Source organism: Myotis nattereri (genome assembly GCF_964212035.1).
Source record: "Myotis nattereri genome assembly, chromosome: 14".
In the NCBI taxonomy this organism is placed as follows: Eukaryota; Metazoa; Chordata; class Mammalia; order Chiroptera; family Vespertilionidae; genus Myotis; species Myotis nattereri.
This window is the reverse complement of record NC_138089.1, coordinates 4,385,646-4,406,095: the sequence shown is the minus strand read 5'-3', so window position 1 is coordinate 4,406,095 and position 20,450 is coordinate 4,385,646. Positions and strand designations below refer to the sequence as shown.

The 20,450-nt window shown below is 41.5% G+C and overlaps 1 protein-coding gene across 2 annotated transcripts in view; it reads right to left on the bottom strand.

Annotated features, from left to right (window-relative positions):
- Positions 1-20,450, bottom strand: part of SHQ1 (SHQ1, H/ACA ribonucleoprotein assembly factor) — a 117,926-nt gene that overhangs the window by 10,896 nt on the left and 86,580 nt on the right. For both annotated transcript variants that reach the window (XM_081105756.1, XM_081105755.1), the window contains exons 7-10: positions 18,678-18,832; positions 16,148-16,201; positions 10,226-10,349; positions 4,517-4,637 (exon numbers count right to left, since the gene is read on the bottom strand). In XM_081105756.1, coding sequence (XP_080961882.1) covers positions 4,517-4,637; positions 10,226-10,349; positions 16,148-16,201; positions 18,678-18,832 — 454 coding nt within the window. The remainder of the gene's footprint in view (positions 1-4,516; positions 4,638-10,225; positions 10,350-16,147; positions 16,202-18,677; positions 18,833-20,450) is intronic.

The following is a 20,450-nucleotide window of genomic DNA, read 5'->3' as shown; positions in this document are numbered from 1 at the left end:
CCTGCTCTGTGCATGACAGGGGGCGGCGCCCCAACTCCCCAATTGGCCCTGCTCTGAGCCCGACCAGGGGCTGCACCTAGGGATTGGGCCTGCCCTCTGCCACCTGGGAGCAGGCCTAAGCCAGCAGGTCGTTATCTCCCGAGGGGTCCCAGACTGCCAGAGGGCACAGGCCGGGCTGAGGGACCCCCCCTCTCCCCCGAGTGCACAAATTTTTGTGCACCGGGCCTCTAGTCTATATATATAAACCTGAATATGCAAATAGACTGAACGGTGAAACAAGTCAGCATGACGTGTGCTAACCACCAGGGGGCGTGCGCAGAACATGGCAGGCATTGGCAGCAGAATGTGGAACATGGCAGGCATCGGCCACGGCGGGACGGTGGAGCAGGTAAGTGGGGGCAACAGAACAAGGCAGGGAGCTGGTCACTGCCATCAGGGTGAGCCTCTGGTGGTTATTGAAAATTCTTTGCTCCCGTGCACTGCAGTCCTGCTGTGCACTCACACCTGCTGCCGGCGCCAGCCCCCCTCGCACCCGCTGCCGGCAGTGGCCCCGCTCAAACCTGCAGCTGGCACCAAAGCCCTCGCTCACACCCAGGGCCAGCGCTGGCCCCAATTGCTCCGCACCGTCAGCAGGTGCAAATGGGGCTGGCGTTATAAGCGCATGGGAGCAGTGGCAGAGGGAGTGGGGCTGCTGGCCAACAGGGGACTGGAGGCTGCGGCGGGAGGGGCAGAGAAGGGGCGCAGAGGATGGGCCAAGACCTGCCCCTGTGCCCACCACAGCCTCGTGGCCCACGGTTCCTTTCAAGATGCATGAATTCGTGAACTGGGCCCCTAGTAGAACTATAAAAAACACAGTGAAAGGAATACACAGAAGATTGGGAGATGAGGAGGATTGGATCAGTGAATTAAAAAACAGGGTAGAAAAAATTCACTCAACCAGAGAATCAAAAAGAAAAAAACAATTTAAAAATAGGAGGACAGCTTAAGGGAGCTGTGGGACAACATGAAACCATAACAATATTTGCAACATAGGTGTGCTAGAAGGAGAAGAAAGTGAGTAAGAAATAGAGAACATGTATGAAGAAATAATGTCAGGTAACTTTCCTAATCTGGTGAAGGGAAGAGTCACATAAGTCCAGGAGGCACAGAGAGTCCCAAGCAAGAAGAACCCAACAGACCCATGCCCAGACACATCATATTAAAATGTCAAAAATTAAGGACAAAGAGAGAATCTTAAAGGCAGCAAGAAAAAAGCAATTTGTTATCTACAAAGGAGCTCCCATAGGCTGTCAACTGATTTCTCATCAGAAAGTCTACAGGCCAGAAGGGAATGGCATGAAGTATTCAAGGTAAAGAAAATCAAGTATCTGAAACCAAGATTACTATAACCAGCAAGGCTGTCATTCAAAATAGATGGTGAAATAAAGAGCTTCCCAGACAAAAAAAGGCTAACAGAGCTTATCACCATCAAGCCAGCACCGAAAAAGTGGTAAAGGGGCATCTGTAAGGGGAAGAAGAAACAGGAGAGAGAGAGAGAGAGAGAGAGAGAGAGAGAGAGAGAGAGAGAGAGAGAGAGAGAGAAAGAAACATAGGCACACAGAATTAAAATGGCAATAAGTACCTATCAATAATAACCCTAAATGTAAATGGATTAAATGCTCCAATCAAAAGATGTAGGGTAGCTGAATGGATACAAAACATGACCCAATTATATGCTTCCTACAAGAGACCCACCTCAGAAGAAAAGACTTACAGAGGATGAAAATGAAGGGATGGAAAATAATTTTCCATGCAAATGGAAACAAACAAACAAAAATGCTGGGGTAGCAATACTCATATTCAACAAAACAGACTTCAGAATGAAGGTCATCGCAAGATACAACAAAGGTTACTACATAATACTAAAGGGATCAAGCCAACAAGAGGATAATACTTTGATAAACATATATGCACCCAATTTGGAACACTGAGATATACAAAAAAAACTTCTAGCCCTAGCTGATTTGGCTCAGTGGCTAGAGCGTTGGCCTGGGAACTGAAGGGTCCTAGGTTCAATTCTGGTCAAGGGCATATGCCCAGGTTGCAAACTCAATACCCAGTAGGGAGCATGCAGAAGGCAGCCTATCAATTATTCTTTCTTATCATTGATGTTTCTATCTCTCTCTCCCTCTCCCATTCTCCCTGAAATAAATATTATTAAAAGAAATAAAAAACAAGCAAAAACAGCTAGAATACTAGAATGCTCATGGCTGTGTGAGATGAAGTGAGGAAGTGAGAAACAGACTCAGGAAAATACAGAATTATTTTAAAATAAGGTGCTAGCTTTCACGGATAAACTATATGGAAAAGAAACAAACCAAAGGTGAAAGGTGAGAAAGAAATTAGCTATGAAAATCATGGACATTCACTGCAATATAATTAATCCAGAGCCAAGAAAGTCCACAGCAACAGATATTGAAAAGCTCAATTATGTTGTACTTGAAAAATTAAGAATGAAATTAGAAAATTTAATAAAATTTTCCACAACCTAAAACCAAAGGAAAAAATGTTTAAGAGAAAGTCTAACACTCCCTATATCAACCTGAGGGCACCCTTCTACTTAATGAGATATGTGATCTCTCTTGTTAATAAGAAATGCAACTCAAAGAAATGGGATCCTAGAACAAATATCAATGTTTATCAATGTTCATTACATGTTTATAAAATCCTTTCCCTCAAAGGAAAAAAGAAAGATGTAAATCCACACAAATAGACTATTTCAATTTAGTTTTGTTATGAAAGCAGCGGGATTGGCAGCACAGCATGATGAGCTCAATCAGCTGAGGACTGAATGAAGTGATGCCGCACCATCATGACTTCAGGGCTGGAGACACAATTTCCCATCTGGCAAAATCTACATTTCCAACACAAATGCTGACACCACCTGCTGAATATTATTAGGGTTATCTTGCCCAGTCCCTAACATTTTCTTTACAACAGGTAATAACTTCGAGATTTTTTATTTCACTTTGCAATATAATTGCTTCCCCATGAACAGAAAAAGAAGTAAATGCTATATAATGGCTCACTTGAAACAGGTATTAAAGCCACACTAGAGCATTAATTTACCAACCACAATAATAGAAAAAAATATCATAATCATTTTTCTTCTAAGTAACAAATGATATTGTGCCATCATTTTTCTACACTGAAGAATCACTGCGATCAAGAGCTCTCTTTGTGAGTTCTCAATTAATAGTTTCTTAAATGGATACTTGGGCATGTGTGATAAGAATCAGGTCTAAAAACCCTTTCACAAATGAAAATTCACTCCATTGTTAAACTGCATATAGTCCTGAGGCAATGGGAAACCCTTTCTGAAGTTTACATACCAAGTGCAAGCATCCCACTTGTGAGTGTTCAGATCCTTAGGTATATGTTACCAGGAATCATGTGATTCGGCTCTGAGGGTTGCATTTTTTAATGCTCTGAACAATGGATTCTGTTAGCCAGTGGTTAGCCAGTGAAGACACAGCTTTGTAATCAGCACTGATTAGGTTTGTGACCTGAAATGTTTACATAGGTGCACACAGGCACACTCACACTGCACTGAAGTAAAGTATCAACAGGTTCCAATCCTCAGGCTTCAGATTTCATATTGTACTACAGCAGTGGTTCTCAACCTTCTGGCCCTTTAAATACAGTTCCTCATGTTGTGACCCAACCATAAAATCATTTTTGTTGCTACTTCGTAACTGTAATGTTGCTACTGTTATGAATCATAATGTAAATATCTGATATGCAGGATGGTCTTAGGCGACCCCTGTGAAAGGGTCGTTCGACCACCAAAGGGGTCACGATCCACAGGTTGACAACCACTGTACTAGAGGCCCAGTGCATGAAATTCGTGCACTTAAGGGGCGGTCCCTCAGCCCAGCCTGTGCCCTCTTGCAGTCCGGAAGCCCTCAGGGGATGTCCAACTGATGGCTTAAGCCTGCTCCCCAGCAGTCAGACATCCTTAGCACTACTGCGGAGGTGGGAGAGGCTCCCGCCACCACTACCACACTCGCCAGCCGTGAGCCGGGATTCTGGCTGAGTAGCACTCCCCCTGTGGGAGCGCACTGACCACCAGGGGGCAGCTCCTGTATTGAGCATCTGCCCCATAGTGGTCAGTGCACATCATAGCAACTGGTCGTTCCACCGTTCAGTCGATTTGCATATTAGCCTTTTATTATATAGGACAGTCAATAACATAGCATTCAATATTTATAACTGCCTGTTTTAACATTTATTTCCTAAGCAGTGACAATTTTTTTTTAAGTTAAATTAGCTTTTCAACATCTGCACTTCCTCCCTAAGCAAATTCACTAAGCTACCCAGGTTGATCCATTTACTTCTTAAAATGTTTGGTAGCTAAATGAGGCTTCTTCTCTTTCATTAAAATTTATCTCCTAGGTTATTTCATGTTCTTCCTCAGGGTTAAGTAGGTATTCCTGAAATGGGAACATACAGAATTCATATGTAATTCAAAACTTACTTGGCTTTCTGAATCCACACACAGTAGTCCGAGATATAGAGATCGTTTAGAATGTAAGCTTGGTCACTTTCCTGAAAAATTTTGTGAATATCCAGGAGACACTTTAAAACTGCACTTTTACCTAAAGGAAATTTAAAAAAATGAAATCATCTTTAAGAAAATATATCTGATTTTTTTAAACTGAGAATTTCAGACACCAGGAGGTAATATATAGCAGTTCAGAGTTTTAATTGTTCTTTAGAATATTTTTCATATTCCTTTGTTGCATAAAATTGTATCACACTATTAGGGCCAAAGCCCATTATATTTTCCTTAAGAATTATGAATAAGCCTTATATGCTATTGCTATAGCTAATTAACTGTGGTTACCAAAAAAAAGTACTATGAACACAACTAGATATATTAAACAAAAAGAAGCAACCCAGACTAAATGAATATTTACATGCACCATAACTTCAATTAGATAATGTTCTTCTAATTCAAACTTTCAAAACACCATTGGGAATTATATTTTAGTTTTCAACTTCTTTATTTATGTCAATATTTTTTTGACACCACCTAGGCTATTATTAGTATAGATGATTAGTGCAGACTACACCACACACTCTACAGGCCAATTTTAATTACAAAGGAGGTAATGTGGAAGGCAGAAGGAGGAAGAAATACATCAGGTTCTTAAATAACTTTTGTTTCACTTCATTTCACTGCAACTTTGTACAATCTGAATGCTTGTCCATATCAAGTCGCCTATGGTAAAACTGGTTTTCTTCTCTTTCACTTCAAGTCGCAGAGCCTACTGATGACATTAGGTGAGGACTCACTGAACAATCAAAACTCACCGAAGTGATGAAACCAAATTAGCCATGTTATCCAAACAGAAACATTCAAGGAAGAACAAACTAAACTATAAGAATTTTTGGAATAGTTTTAATTGTCACAAAGAAAATACCAGGCGGAGCATATGTCAGTCTTTCTCTTCTGGGGGGTGGAGTACAGGGGAAGATGTTTATTTTTATAACTACCAACTTAACGTTTTAAAAGTCAACAGTAAGTCTTTACAAAAAAAAGAACCTAAAACTCTTCAGCTGAAACTTGTGTAGGTGTCTCTACAGTGGGACACTGCCGGGGTCCAACCCCAGCAGGTCCAGGGGTTCCCAAAGGTGTAGACGGAGTCGGCGAAGAAGGAAGGACACGGAGACAGTGTTCAGTTGATCAGCAGCCTAGCCAGGATCTCCAGCCAGGATCTCCAGCCAAGTTCTGGTCTGGATCTCCAGAGAGGTTCTGCTGTTTATTGTCTTGTTACATCCGTATTTATACCAGTTGATTTTAATCCTATCAATTTCTATTACAAAGGTTAGGGCGTTTATCTCCATTCCAGGGAGTAAAGATTATGTAGCTTAAGCATGATTGTTTGTAGTTAAAGTGATTAACTACCCGCCTGGCACTTAGTTAAGGAGTTTCATCTCCTCCCTAACTTCAGGGAAAAATCCCTGCCTGGGGAAACAACCTTTCTCGGAGAGGTGACCTTGGTTAAAACACACAGCGCTAAGGGGAGCAAACATATTAAGAACAGTATGCTATATACGCCAGGTCCCTTGAAACATATGCTGTGCAGATGTTTCTATCCTGCAGCGACTGTGTCAAGCAGCAAGGATGGACCGGCTTCCGGCAGGACACCCTGGAACATACTGCCTCTCACAATCACACAGCTCCCTAACACTGCCAGGCTAACAGACAATGCAGGATCTGAAGCTGCAAATAATTCAGTGCATGAAGAAAAGAGTAGGTATGCCAGCTCGGAGGACGGCATAAAAAGGAGTAGACGTGGACTTAAAATGGGGTGGTTCAGGGAATAACAGAAAAAAAAAGTATTTAGCTGGAGCAGATGGCTCCAGTAGGGAAATAGGGGAGTAAATAGGTGAGTTTGGTAGAAGTCAGACTGTGACAAGGAGGAGACTAATGCAATCGGACAGGACTGTGGTGAGAGGCCTAAACACAGGTATCTGCAATAGAAATAAGACTGTACTCCAGAGATTTTTATCAAAAAAGTTATAGAATTAAGGCCACAAATGAGAATCCATAGCAACCATTACCTAATGAAATTATATAGCTTCATTTAACAGACATGCCAAAAGCAAAGTTGCCCCCTTGCTAATGGCTACAGGCAAATTTATTATCACAAAATCTAATCTAATAAAAGAGAAACATGGTAATTAGTGTACATCCGCTACCCTGCCCATTGGCTAATCAGTGAGATATGCAAATTAACTGCCAGCCAAGATGGCGGATGGCAGCCAGGCAGCTTGAAACTAACATGAGGCTTGCTTGCTTCAGTGACGGAGGAAACCAACGTTCCCTGCCTGCCTTGCCGGCCTCTGAGCTTGCAGTTTCAAACATTGTTACAAATATAGAAGCTAAACAAAACCCCAGAAACCTTTCAGCCCGCTGTGATCTCAGAGCTGGAGTTGAAACAGTGTTTCGATTATAGAACCCAAACAAACCAGATACCTGCTTTGAGCAGCAGAGGCCTCAGAGCTGCAGCCAGAGCTAAAGCTGGCCCAGAATTTAAAAAAAAAGAAAAAGAGGAGCAGTTGGGAGCTTCAGTCACCCGCCAGCCTGAAAACAGCCCTCAGCCCCTCACCCAGACTGGCCAGGCACCCCAGTGGGGACCCCCACCCTGATCCAGGACTGCCGGGGTCCAACCCCAGCAGGTCCAGGGGTTCCCAAAGGCGTAGACGGAGTCGGCGAAGAAGGAATGACACGGAGACAGCGTTCAGTTGATCAGCAGCCTAGCCAGGATCTCCAGCCTAGTTCTGGTCTTGATCTCCAGAGAGGTTCTGCTTAGGATCTCCAGCCAGGTTCTGTGTCCATGTTCTCTTGCTAGGTTCTCCAGGTTCTCCAGCCAGGTTCTGTAGCCAAGTTCCCTCGCTAGGTTCTCCAGCCAGGTTCTGTCCGGGTTCTCAAGCCAGGTTCAGTCACCAGGTTCTAGTCAGGTTCTCTTGCCAATTTCTGTAGTCAGGTTCAGTCCAGGATCTTTTGCCATGTTCTCTTGCTAGGTTCTGTCTCTAGGTTCTGAGGCCAGTTTCTGTCCAGGATCTTTTGCCATGTTCTCTCCAGGGAAGTTCTTCTGTCTCTTGAGAACGTTCTGTGTAGGTTCTGTGCCTAGGTTCTGTCTCTCTCTCTGTCTCTCCTCAGTTCTGACTTATTACATCTGTATTTATACCAGTTGATTCCAATCCTATCAATCTCTATTTCAAAGGTTAGGGCGTTTCTTATCTCCATTCCAGGGAGTAAAGATTATGTAGCGTAAGCATGATTGTTCGTAGTTAAAGTGATTAATTACCTGCCTGGCACTTAGTTAAGAGGTTTTATTCCCTCCCTAACTTCAGGGGAAAATCCCTACCTGGGGAAACAACCTTTCTCAGAGACCTTGGTTAAAACACATAGTGCCAAGAAGGTGAGCAAACATTTTAAGAACAGTATGCCATATATGCCAGGTCCTTTGAAACAGCAAGGATGGACCGGCTCCCGGCACAGGACACCCTTCAGGGCAAACCAGCCGGCCCCCACCCGTGCACCAGGCCTCTATCCTATATAGTAAAGGCTAATATGCCTCCCAGCACCAGGATCAGCGGAGCTGAGAGGCCTCCTGGCATCGGGATCAGTGTGACAGGGGGCAGCGCCCAAACCCCCTGATTGCCCTGTGGCTCTGTTTGTGACAGGGGGCGGGGCCACAACCTCCCTATCTGCCCTGCTCTGTTCATTACAGGGGAAGGCGCCCCAACCCCCTGATCAGCCCTGCTCTGTGCCTGACTGGGGGGAGCTCCCCAACCCCCTGATCGGCCCTGCTCTGTGTGTGACAGGGTGCGGCGCCCCAACCCCCCCACCCCCACGGGCCCTGCTCTGTGTGTGATGGGGTAGAGCCATAACCTCCCCATTGGCCCTGCCCTGAGTGTGACAGTGGCGGCACCCCAACCCCCTCATCGGCCCTGCTCTGTGCGTGATAGAGGGTGGCGCCCCAACCCCCTGATCCGCCCTACTCTGTGCTTACAGGGAGGAGCTACCCAACCCCCTGATGGGCCCTGCTCTGAGCATGACAGGGTATGGAGCCCCAACCCCCCTGATGGGCCCTGCTCTGTGCATGACAGGGGGTGGCACCGCCACCTCCCCATCGACCCTGCCTTGAGTGTGACAGGGGGCGGTGCCCCAACCCCCCAATCGGCCCTACCCTGAGCGTGACTGAGGGTGGCATTGCAACCTCCCGATCCACCCTGCTCTGTGCATGACAGGGGGCGGCGCCCAAATTCCCCAATCGGCCCTGCTCTGAGCCCGACCAGGGGCTCCACCTAGGGATTGGGCCGGCCCTCTGCCACACGGGAGCAGGCATAAGCCAGCAGGTCGTTATCTCCCAAGGGGTCCCAGACTGCGAGAGGGCACAGGCCAGGCTGAGGGACCCGCCCCGCCGAGAAAAAAAATTTTTGTGCACCGGGCCTCTAGTAATAATAAAGAAGTATTCTGAATTTTTAATTTAAAGAGAAGTTACATTGTATTTACATAGTTTTATCCCTATTTTGTTTAAAAAAAGATAAATACAGATGGGAAATAAGTTTTATATGTGTAAGATTATATATATATATATATATATATATATATATATGTATATATGTATGTGTGTGTGTGTGTGTCTCTACAGTCATTGAACAAGTATATATATGTTTGTCTCTACAGTCACTGAACAAATGTGATGTGTGCCTGACATTATTTCATGAGGAATTACAGTTCTTTATTCTTCTTTGCACTTCCCCTATTTTCAAAATTTTCCACAATGAACATTTATTTGTTCAACAAAAAGACAGACATACTTGATTATACAATGAAGCCTTAAAATACTGATAAAAAATTCTAAACATTAATTTCATACTTGAACATTTTCTTCAAATGCATTTTTGAACAACTGACAAGCAATATTTTGATCAGGTGTTTTAGAAAATTTACAAAAATTATGACACAGTTTTGAAAAGGAAAGTTACATACTCTTCAAAAACTGTGCTTTCCTTTTAAGTATTGTTAATACTATTTTCATACTTGTTAATACTTGTTAATACTATTGGTTGTGCGGGAGGCAATCAATACATGTCTCTCTCTCTCTCTCCGTTTGTTCTTCCTTCCTTCCCTCCCTTACTGTAAGATCAATAGAAAAGAAACATTAACAACAACAAAAAGTTCTGTGCTTTTCTTTGGAAAGCCTTTCCAAGCCCAGGTCCCCTTGCCTCTTCCTAGTGGATCACTGTACTCCCGCAAGCAAAGTGCATTTCACTCTATTCTGAAATTGTGTGTTATTTATCATCTGTCATCCAGGTAAAACTGAAAACTTCATAGGAACAGGAAATTTATCTTATTTACTATTATACCCACAGTCCTAGGAATTATAAGCACCCAAGAAACACTGAATGATGAAATCTACTAAATACAAAGTGGGTTGGAATATGGTGTGTACTCCTTTATTTACCTTCCCACTCCTTTCAGAAACACCTGATTTGTGTGATTATACATCTGTATAGAGGGACTATTACTTTACATACACCTGGGAGGAAAAGTGGTTGGATGAATCATTTCATTATTTACATATAGAAAAAAAGAGTATTACTTCCTCAGACTAAAAACTTGTAATTTTTCATTCTCAATTCTGTAAGCACAATAATATCTCACCTAGTTGCAATATCTTCATAGTGTCTCTGCAGGCTTTCGTCACCAGCTTGAAATGGCGGTAAAGTGGGTAGCACAAAACTCTTCTTCCAAAAGACACCAGGACTTCATGAACATTAGTCCAAGTCTATGAAGTATCAATTAAATAAGTAAGCATTTCCATATTATACAAACAAAAGTATATCATGAAATATTGTCCATTAAAAATTAAAAGTTTGGCCCTAGCCATTTTGGCTCAGTGGATAGAGCGTTGGCCTGTGGACTAAAAGGTCCCAGGTTTGATTCCAGTCAAGGGCATGTGCCTTGGCTGTGGGCACAACCCTGGTAGGAGGTGTGCAGGAGGCAGCTGATCAGTGTCTCTCTCCCATCAATGTTTCTAACTCTCTATCCCTCTCCCTTCCTCTCTATAAAAAATCAAAATACATATTAAAAAAAAATTAAAAGTTTGGCCCTAGCTGTTTTGGCTCAGTGGATAGAGCAGGGGTCCTCAAACTATGATCCGCAGGCCACATGCGGCCCACCGAAAACATTTATCCGGCCCGCCGGGTGTTTTTGCCGCCGCTGCCTGTTGCTTAGCAGTCGACTAGTTTTTTGTTAAACTACAGTCCGGCCCTCCAACGGTCTGAGGGACAGTGAACTGGCCCCCTGTTTAAAAAGTTTGAGGACCCCTGGAGAGCGTTGGCCTGTGGACCAAAGGGTCCCGGATTTGATTCCGGTCAAGGGCATCAAATCTTGGACCCTTCTTATTTACTATTATACCCACAGTCCTAGCATAGTAACTAGAAATTATAGGTACCCATGAAAAACAAGAATACAAAGTGATTTAAATTTGGCACTTAGCTTGTTTTAGAATATGTACCTCGGTTACAGGCTCCTCCCCGGCCTGGGCTCTGGTTGGGGCTTGTGCAGGAGGCAACCAATCTATGTGTTTCTTTCACATTGATATTTCTCTCTGTCTTTACCTCTCTCTTCCACTCTCCCTTTAAAAAAAAGAAAAAATATCCTCAGGTGAGGATTAAAAAAAAATTTTTTTTAAGTTTGGATTATAATGAAGCCAAGTAGAGAGAAATATAAAACCAAAAAATGAGTTTTTGTACACCTTACAATAAATTATTTAATCTTATTAGTCTTTGTAATTTCCATATTTTATCACACCCACTCTTTAAAAACCACATATGAAGTAGGAAAGCTTTTTTTTTTTTTTTAAATATATTTTATTGACTTTTTACAGAGAGGAAGGGAGAGGGATAGAGAGCTAGAAACATCAATCAGCTGCCTCCTGCACGCCCCCAATGGGGATGTGCCCGCAACCAAGGTACATGCCCCTGACCGGAATCGAACCCGGGACCCTTCAGTCCGCGGGCTGACGCTCTATTCACTGAGCCAAACTGGTTAGGGCAGTAGGAAAGCTTTTAAAAGTCTCTTAAGAATTACAAATGTGAATCTAAAACACATGGGTCTAACCCAGCCGTGGGCAAACTACAGCCCGCAGGCTGGATCCGGCCCGTTTGAAATGAATAAAACTAAAAAAAAAAAAAAAGACCATACCCTTTTATGTAATGTTTACTTTGAATTTATATTAGTTCACACAAACACTCCATCCATGCTTTTGTTCCGGCCCTCGGGTCCAGTTTAAGAACCCACTGTGGCCCTCGAGTCAAAAAGTTTGCCCACCCCTGGACTCTAACCAAACACACATGCATACAAAAGACCTTTCTCAATAATCTATATTTTATGCTTTTGTCTTTTAGGACCATTCCACAGAGTATAGATGAAAGGTGTAGAACTTTTTAGTGGTGTGTGTTCAGTCGTTCTCTCTTTTACTTTGGACATGAGTAATACCTGGTATTTACTTCAGTAATTTATTTTTAATCATCAAAGAGAAAATTAATAATTCCTGGAAAAAAGAGTGTTTTATTATAAATAGTATTAAACTGATAACCATTAGCAATTCAAAACTTACTGAAATCACTAGACAAAGGTAATTTTCTACCAAACTGTTTTCAAATTGAGGTGTTTTTTTGTTTTTTGTTTTGTTTTGATTGATTTCAGAGAGGAAGGAAGAGGGAGAGATAGAAACATCAATGATGAGAGAAAATCACTGATCGGCCTCCTACATGCCCCTTCCAGGGATTGATGCTGCAACTTGGACATGTGCCCTGAGTGGGAATCGAACCACGACCTCCTTGTTCATAGGATGATGCTCAACCACTGAACTACACTGGCCAGTCTTAAACTGAGTTTTGATAAAAAATGTTACCCATATATAAAACTTAAAATATAAAATTAACACTAAGGGAGCAGCATAATTTCCATGTATATTAACTTTAATGAATGGGAGACCTGATTAAGAATATTGAGTATCTGACAAAGAATAGTTTATATCTAAAAAGAGCTATGGCCCTGACCAGTTTGGCTCAGTGGATAGAGCGTCAGCCTGTGGACTGAAGGGTCCCAGGTTCGATTCCAGTCAAGGGCATATATCTTGGCTGTGGGCACATCTCCAATAGGGGGTGTGCAGGAGGCAGCTGATCGATGTTGCTCTCTCATCGATGTTTCTAACTCTCTATCCCTCTCCCTTCCTCTCTGTAAAAAATCAATAAAATACATTAAAAAAAAGAGCTATGAACTTTTAAAAAATTCTAGCCAAAAAAATGAAATACTTATAAAAGTCTGACACTTATTACCATGTCTGGCAATTCTAAGTTTTCTCAAAATCTAAAAATTTCAAAATAAAATCGTAAATATGTGATGTTATTCATGTAGATTTTAATAACTGAACTATAAAATTGATCACCAACTCCATAATGAATGCAATTACTACAAAAACCAGTTTCTCCATTATATGCTGATGGTGGCAATACGCAGAACCTAAATGAAGTCTAGCAAACAGCACTTCTCCATCTTTAATCCTATATAATAAAAGCTTAATATGCTAAGTGTCTGGTTGACCAGGCAGCTGTTCAACCAACCAAAGTGTAATATACTAATGATACTAAGGCTGCTCAACCACTCACTATGATGTGCACTGACCACCAGGAGGCAGACAATCCACTGGTCACTATGAAGTGCACTGACCACCAGGAGAAGATGCTCCAACGCGTAGGTTAGCTTGCTGCTGGGGTCTGGCCAATCGGGACTGAGCAAGTTGGGCCAGACATGCTCTGGAGCCCTCCTGCAGTCCCTCCCAGCTGGCCAACCTCCCGCGTCCCTCTCCAGTCCCGACTGTGCACTGGTGGGGTCCCTCGGCCTGGCCTGCACCCTCTCACAACCTGGGACCCGTTGGGGGATGTCAGAGAGCTAGTTTCAGCCCGATCCTGCAGGCCAGGCCGAGGGACCCCACTGGTACACGAATTCGTGCACCAGGCCTCTAGTATACACATAAAACCCTGAAGATCTAGCTACAGATTCTGACTCAGTGTATCTGGACTGATGTTATGTGCTGCTAACAAGCTCCCAGCCACAGAGGCTGGCCAAGCTGTTGGTCCACGGACCAGATAAAGTTAAGTGTTTCAGTTCCTGCTTACAACATACCTTTTACTTCAATCAAATGATGCCATGAAACAACTGATTTTACAACTTAAAGTGTACTATACTAGGTGTATCAGTTAATAATGCGGATTTTGTAATCAAAGAAAACACGATAATTTCAAGAGAAACATCGAAAGTGCTTTATTCAAAGTAATGTCCATCACTAGCTATACATTTCCCCTATCTTTCAGGTAATTTGTGGATACCGTCCCAATAGAACTTTTCTTGTTTTGAGGCAAACCATTCAGAGACCCAATTTTCCACTTCTTCATGTGTTTTGAAGTGCTGCTCAGAAAGTGCGTGTGCCATCAAATCGGAACAAGTGGTCATCTGAAAGAGCAAGGTCTGGTGAATACAGCAGGTGAGTTAATACTTCCCAGGCAAGATCTTTTAATGCAGTGGTTCTCAACCTTCCTAATGCTGCGACCCTTTAATACAGTTCATGCTGTGGTGACCCCCAACCATAAAATTATTTTCGTTGCTACTTCATAACTGTAATTTTGCTACTGTTATGAATCCTAATGTAAATATCTGATATGCAGGATGTATGTTCATTGTTACAAATTGAACATAATTAAAGCATAGTGATTAATCACAAAAACAATATGTAATTACATATGTGTTTTCCGATGGTCTTAGGTGACCCCTGTGAAAGGGTCTTTCGACCCCCAAAGGGGTCTTGACCCACAGGTTGAGAATCGCTGTTTTAATGTGTCTTTAACTAATTTTGGAGTGTGCGATGGTGCATCATCAAGAAGCAAAATTACTTTGCCGTGTCTTCTAGCACATTCTGGCAGTTTTAGGATCAAAGCGTGGTTCAAATGATTATTTGTTGTCAGTAGCGATCAGTATTAATGGTTTCACCTGGTTTTAGAAGCTCATAATACACCACACCTTCCTGATCCCACCAAACGCAGAGCATTGTCTGCTTTCCAAAGCGATTTGGCCTTGCAATCCATGTTGATGTTTGACCTGGATCAACCCATGACTTTGTGCATTTGGGATTCTCAAAATAAATCCACTTTTCATCGCCAGTCACAATTTGATGCAAAAAAGACTTTCTTTCATGCCGCTGAAGCAACATTTTACTGATGACTTTTCGGTTTTCCATTTGTCTTTTGTTCAGTTGATGTGGCATCCGTTTTCCTTCCTTTAAAATCTTCCCCATTGCTTGTAAACGATCGGAAATTGTTTGCTGAGCAACATTTCATCTTTCTGCAGGTTATTTTTGAGTTTGACACGCACCTTCACCCAATAATGCTTGTCATCGTTGGTCTTCACACTTTTTCGGCTGACCTGGACGTTCTTTGTCTTTCACATCGAAATCATCACTTTTAAAGCGTTTGAACTGCGTTCACAAGCATCTTGAGATGGAGCACGTTCATTATAAGCTTCCCAAAGTACACGGTAACTTTTTCTTCAAAATAAAGTAATGAATTAAAACTTCCCGCAAATGCTCTTTTTTTGGCACAAAATTCTACATTTTTAAATGTAAAAATATCTATTATGATGTTAACACCTTCAACAAATTTGACATATGAAGTTTTGAAGCTTCTTGTCAATACAACAAAATAGCATACACATCAAATCGCATATATATCAACATGTGTGTTATTCCATCTATTGAAAAAAATCCGCATTATTAACCGGTACACCTAGTATGTAGGCTTTTAACTGAGGGAAATTTAAATTGACACTTCTTAAAGCTTCTACTCTTAATTACTATTTTGATGTATAACATTTTGTCCAAATCAGGTAAATTTAAAGATACCACCCATTGATATTTTTGGTAAGACCTCCAAAACTATTTTCTAGAAAATATATGTAAAAACAAGTATCACTATATTAAAAGACTTATCAGATCTAACTATACTAATTATAGGACTAAGAGAAGTTATTTAAGCATTATGTGCTAAGTTTCCTGGTCTGTAAAATGTCAATAACACTTCTCACAGACTGTGGGAAGGAGTTAGTGAGGGAATGCGTGTACAACGCCTCCACAGCTCCTGGTGGTCAGTGGGAGCCAGTGGTAGGACCACGGGGTGTGATTACCATCTTGACCTCTGAGCCCCAGGATACGCCAACTCATAAACATGCCTCAACTCCACCTCACAGTCTTCCCCAACAGACCACGTACCCATTCTTTCTCCAAAATGCGTTCTCCCTCTCCTGATTTCCAAAATACCCCACCTGGCTTCATTAGTATACTTAATTAGAATAAGAGTAACAAATGGATTAGAATTTTATTAAAAAGATAAAAAATAAACTTGTACAATAAACCTTCCATTTTTAAAAAGTCAAGGAATTGCTTAAATTACACAAAATGAACTAATGACAATGAAAAAATACATTTCTGGACAAACAAATCTAAAATATTGCAATTAAAAGTCATACCTCAAACCAGCACAGTGTTGGACTCAGTTTTCTGATATTCCACGCAGATTCAACCTTTATTTGTTTTAAAGAAAAGAATACTGTCACGTGAGAGATAGTCATATAAAAATAAAACAAATATATCCATTTTTTCAAATAGCATGTGAGTAGTTTTGACATAAATATAAAAGCTAAGAAGTGTCTATGATTGCAAAAAATAAAATAAAATACTTGCTTTACTCAATGCAGATGCTATCAAAGGCAAGTTTCTGTCTATTTGGATTTTATAAAGTAAAGCTTTTCCAATAATAAGAGTCCCAGGGCACACGAGCAAATGAGCACAGCTATGAAAGTAAAATTAAAGTAAAGTGATGCATTGCTCAATTTCTGTCTTTCTCAACTAAGTTACTTACTTCCCAAACATTCTATCAATGGACTCAAAAATAATATTAATGTATGTCTGTGGTACACAAAAAAGCTGCTCAAGAATTTGGCCTTTTCAGAGAATGCTTGTGAGAGTAAATATATTCTAAAGAAGGTTTTGAAGTTTCAAGACTTCATAATTTCAAATATGCAAATAGAAGAATAAATGTTATCGAGTAAAACTAAACACTCACTTATCTCCTCAAGCAATAAGCACTTTTTGCCAAAGAAAACATTTTCTCCAATTGCAGTATCTTAAAAAGATGAGTGGAAACAAAAAGCATTTTCAGTTATATTAGGACCTTAATACACTCATTTATATTCATTTTGGAGTGAAATGCAAATCTCAAGAGTCTCTCTTGAAATTTTCAGAATCATGACAATATAAATCATCTTGGCACATATAAAATTCTAATCCTAAAACTATGATGTTAAGTGAGAACAGCAGGTTATATAATGCATACATCATGACCCAATATCATACATGCATACATACATGTGCACAATGAAAGAGAGTGAAAGAGATACATCACCTTTTAACAGTGGCTTTTTCTGGGGCTGAGATTACAGGACATTTTAATGATTTTTTTCTTGTGTGTATTTCCCTTTACAATGATACGGAGTATTTGTGTATTTAAATTTTTAAGAAAGCATGTGCACAGCTCAAGCAAAGCCCTTTGAGTAAGGATAATCATAAATAGCTGCAGTGCACATTAACCAGAAAGACTTTTTGTTGTTGTTTCCCAGCTTTTTTAAAAGTAGAGGTGAGAAAAATGTTTAGCTCTTCATTTACAAAATCAAATGTGGTTTAAGTCTACCAGACCTGAGGCCCTGAACCTAACTGTCCCCTGTACCTGGGCTCCTGAGCATTAAAGAGAAAAAACCAACATGATATAGAAAAATGTTAGTTACATGCAAACAAGTGGTTAGAATAAGATGGAACTTGGAGACATTGTAGAAAACAGGTCTACCTTTCATCTAGCGCCAATATTCCACCTTTGTGTGGAAATTACCTAAAAATCGGTTCAGCGGTCTGGTAGGGTTAAGGAGAGCTACGATAAAGTCTGTGTTATTAAAAAAGAATATAATTTAAGAATACTAATGTACTTTACATTAGTACTTTACATTAATATATTCTTAATAACAGACTAGAAGTCCAGGGTACAAAATTCATGCACTGAGGTGGGGGTGTAATCCCTCAGCCCGGCATGCACCCCTAGGAGCCCTCAGGGGATGTCCGACTGACAACTTAGGCCCACTTCAGGCCTAAGCCAGCAGTTGGACATCCTTAGCACTGCCGCAGAGGCAGGAGAGGCTCCCACCATTGCCGCTGGGCTCACCAGCTATGAGCCCCAACTTCTGGCTGAGCGGCATTAGTCCTGTGGGAGCGCACTGATCATCAGGGGGCAGCTTCTGTGTTGAGCGTCTGCCCCTGGTGGTCAGTGCCCGTCATAGTGACCAGTCGTTCCGCTGTTAGGTCGATCTGATATTAGCCTTTTTATTATATAGGATTTCTTTAAAACAGTGGTTCTCAACCTTCCTAATGTTGCGACCCTTTAATACAGTTCCTCATGTTGTGGTGACCCCCAAATTCATTGTTACAAATTGAACATAATTAAAGCATAGTGATTAATCACAAAAATAATATGTAATTACATATGTGTTTTCTGATGGTCTTAGGTGGCCCCTGTGAAAGGGTTGTTCGACCCCCAAAGAGGTCGCGACCCACAGGTTGAGAACCGCTGCTTTAAAAGATTCCTATACCTTGCACCTGCTAATTGACAGCTCAGAGAAAGAACATAAATGGGTTGATAGTTTACTCCTTGCCAAAGTCAAGTGTCTTATTTGAGCAATTTATCTCCTAAAGATCCTTTTTCTCTAGCCTCAGTTTTACTTCCCCTCTTTGCTATGTGTAAAGACTCATGCCAAGAGAGAAAAGAAAGACACCAAGCAAGCATTATGTTTCTACGTTGATACCCACCACCAACAAACATGTGCAACTCTGCCCCAAGCGTCCCCTAAGCAGTGATCACCACAGGTCTTACTCTCCACAAGAGGAGTGAAGTACTAATACAGTTTACTCAGTGCAGGAGTCTCAGCCAACAAGCACAGACACACACGCACTTACGTTCTTCTCTCCTTCATTGACACGAGTCTCATAGCAATAGGCCAGAAGGATATCAATCAGACTATAGTACACTTGACGTTGGGCTCTTTTGTCTAGCAGGTAAGACTTATGGACAAATTTTCGCAGCTGACACTTCTCTTCTTCAGAGAAAGATACTAGAAGAAAATGTATTTAAAAATTAGATGCTGCATTCAGTTTTGTTGTACCCCCCAATGTTGAGGATTTGTTAAAATTAGAACTTTGATTATAGAAATTGAAATAGTTATTTAATTCTAGATACATAAACAACTTTTAAATTAGACGTCACCGTTTTATTTTTTAAAATATATCTGTATTGATTTCAGAGAGGACAGGAGAAGGAAAGAGAGATAGAAACATCAATGACAAGAGAGAATCACTGATTGGTTGCCTACTGGGGATCAAGCCCACAACCCAGGCATGTGCCCTTGACCTGAATCAAACCCAGGACCCTTCAGTCCAGCAGTCGCCAACCTTTCAGACTTCACCGACCACCAATGGTCCTCAGACCACCGTTTGCTTCAGTCCACAGGCTGACATTCTATCTACTGAGCCAAACCAGCTAGGGCTAGACTTCACCATTTTATTAATAGCTTAGTGTTAGCTCAAATCCTACTAGGGCTAAATAAAGATATATTTAAACAGTATCTATTGCTATTACCAGATTTCTTACACCTCTTTTTGCTAAAGTGTTCTGTATTCAAGGCATCTGAATGTCAGAGTTATTGACTTTAAAGTTACCATAATATATTGACAACAGAAAGCATCTATAATAATAAAAGCATAATATGCTAATTAGATAGGATGTCCTTCCGGATGACCTTCTGAATGAAGCAGGGGCTACGAGGGAAGCCCGGGTCCCGGGTGCCAGAGGGAAGCCAGTGCTGGCAGCCAGGGGAAGGAAGGTCTACTCTTGCACGAATTTCATGCATTGAGGCTCTAGTATAATATAGCTAAGTAAAGTACTCTTTAAGTATTCACTATTCATTTTTAAAGTTCTATACAAAAAAGTAGGAGTATTTTCATATATTAGTCCATTTAAGTGCATAGTATTAATATTCTGTATAAACAGAAACAAAGTTACACATAAATACACAAATATGATGACATCACACATGAGACTTATGGAAAGAGGACGTTTCTTTTCAACACAGTCATTTCCTTTTTCTTGTTCTGCTTGCCACCCTCTTTTCATCTTCATCAATAGCCCCAAGTTAAATATTTAGTATATATACTAATTATTATATATAACATATACTAACTTTTCTTTCTTTCTTTTTTTATGCGGTTTAGAACCCTGACCTTTCACATGGCTGGGCCTGCAGTTGGACCCTCCCTCCCCTTTCCTCCCCTGCCGTATTGCTAGTCCTGCGGGTAGACCCTCTGAGGGGGAAGGAATAGGGGCTGGAGAATAGCCCTTAGGCATCAAGCCCCCAGGACAGTGAGGTTCTGACCCACATCAGATACATCTGGCCTTGGCTGTGTTTCAGCTCCAGGCCCAGAAATGCAGCCAAACCAGACAAGCAACCCCACGGCTGCCTCAGGACCAGCTGCCCGATGCAAGCGGCCCAAGACCACCTCCCAACATTAAAAACCTCATCAATACCATTTGTTGACTGCAAAGAGACTCCCCCCAAAATGCAAAGTGACCTTATTTCATGTGAAACATTTTCTAGTTTAGTTACTTTTAAATCTTCCCTTCTAAATACCCCACCCCAAAATCCTTATCTTCTGTGGGTCAACAACTAAATCATC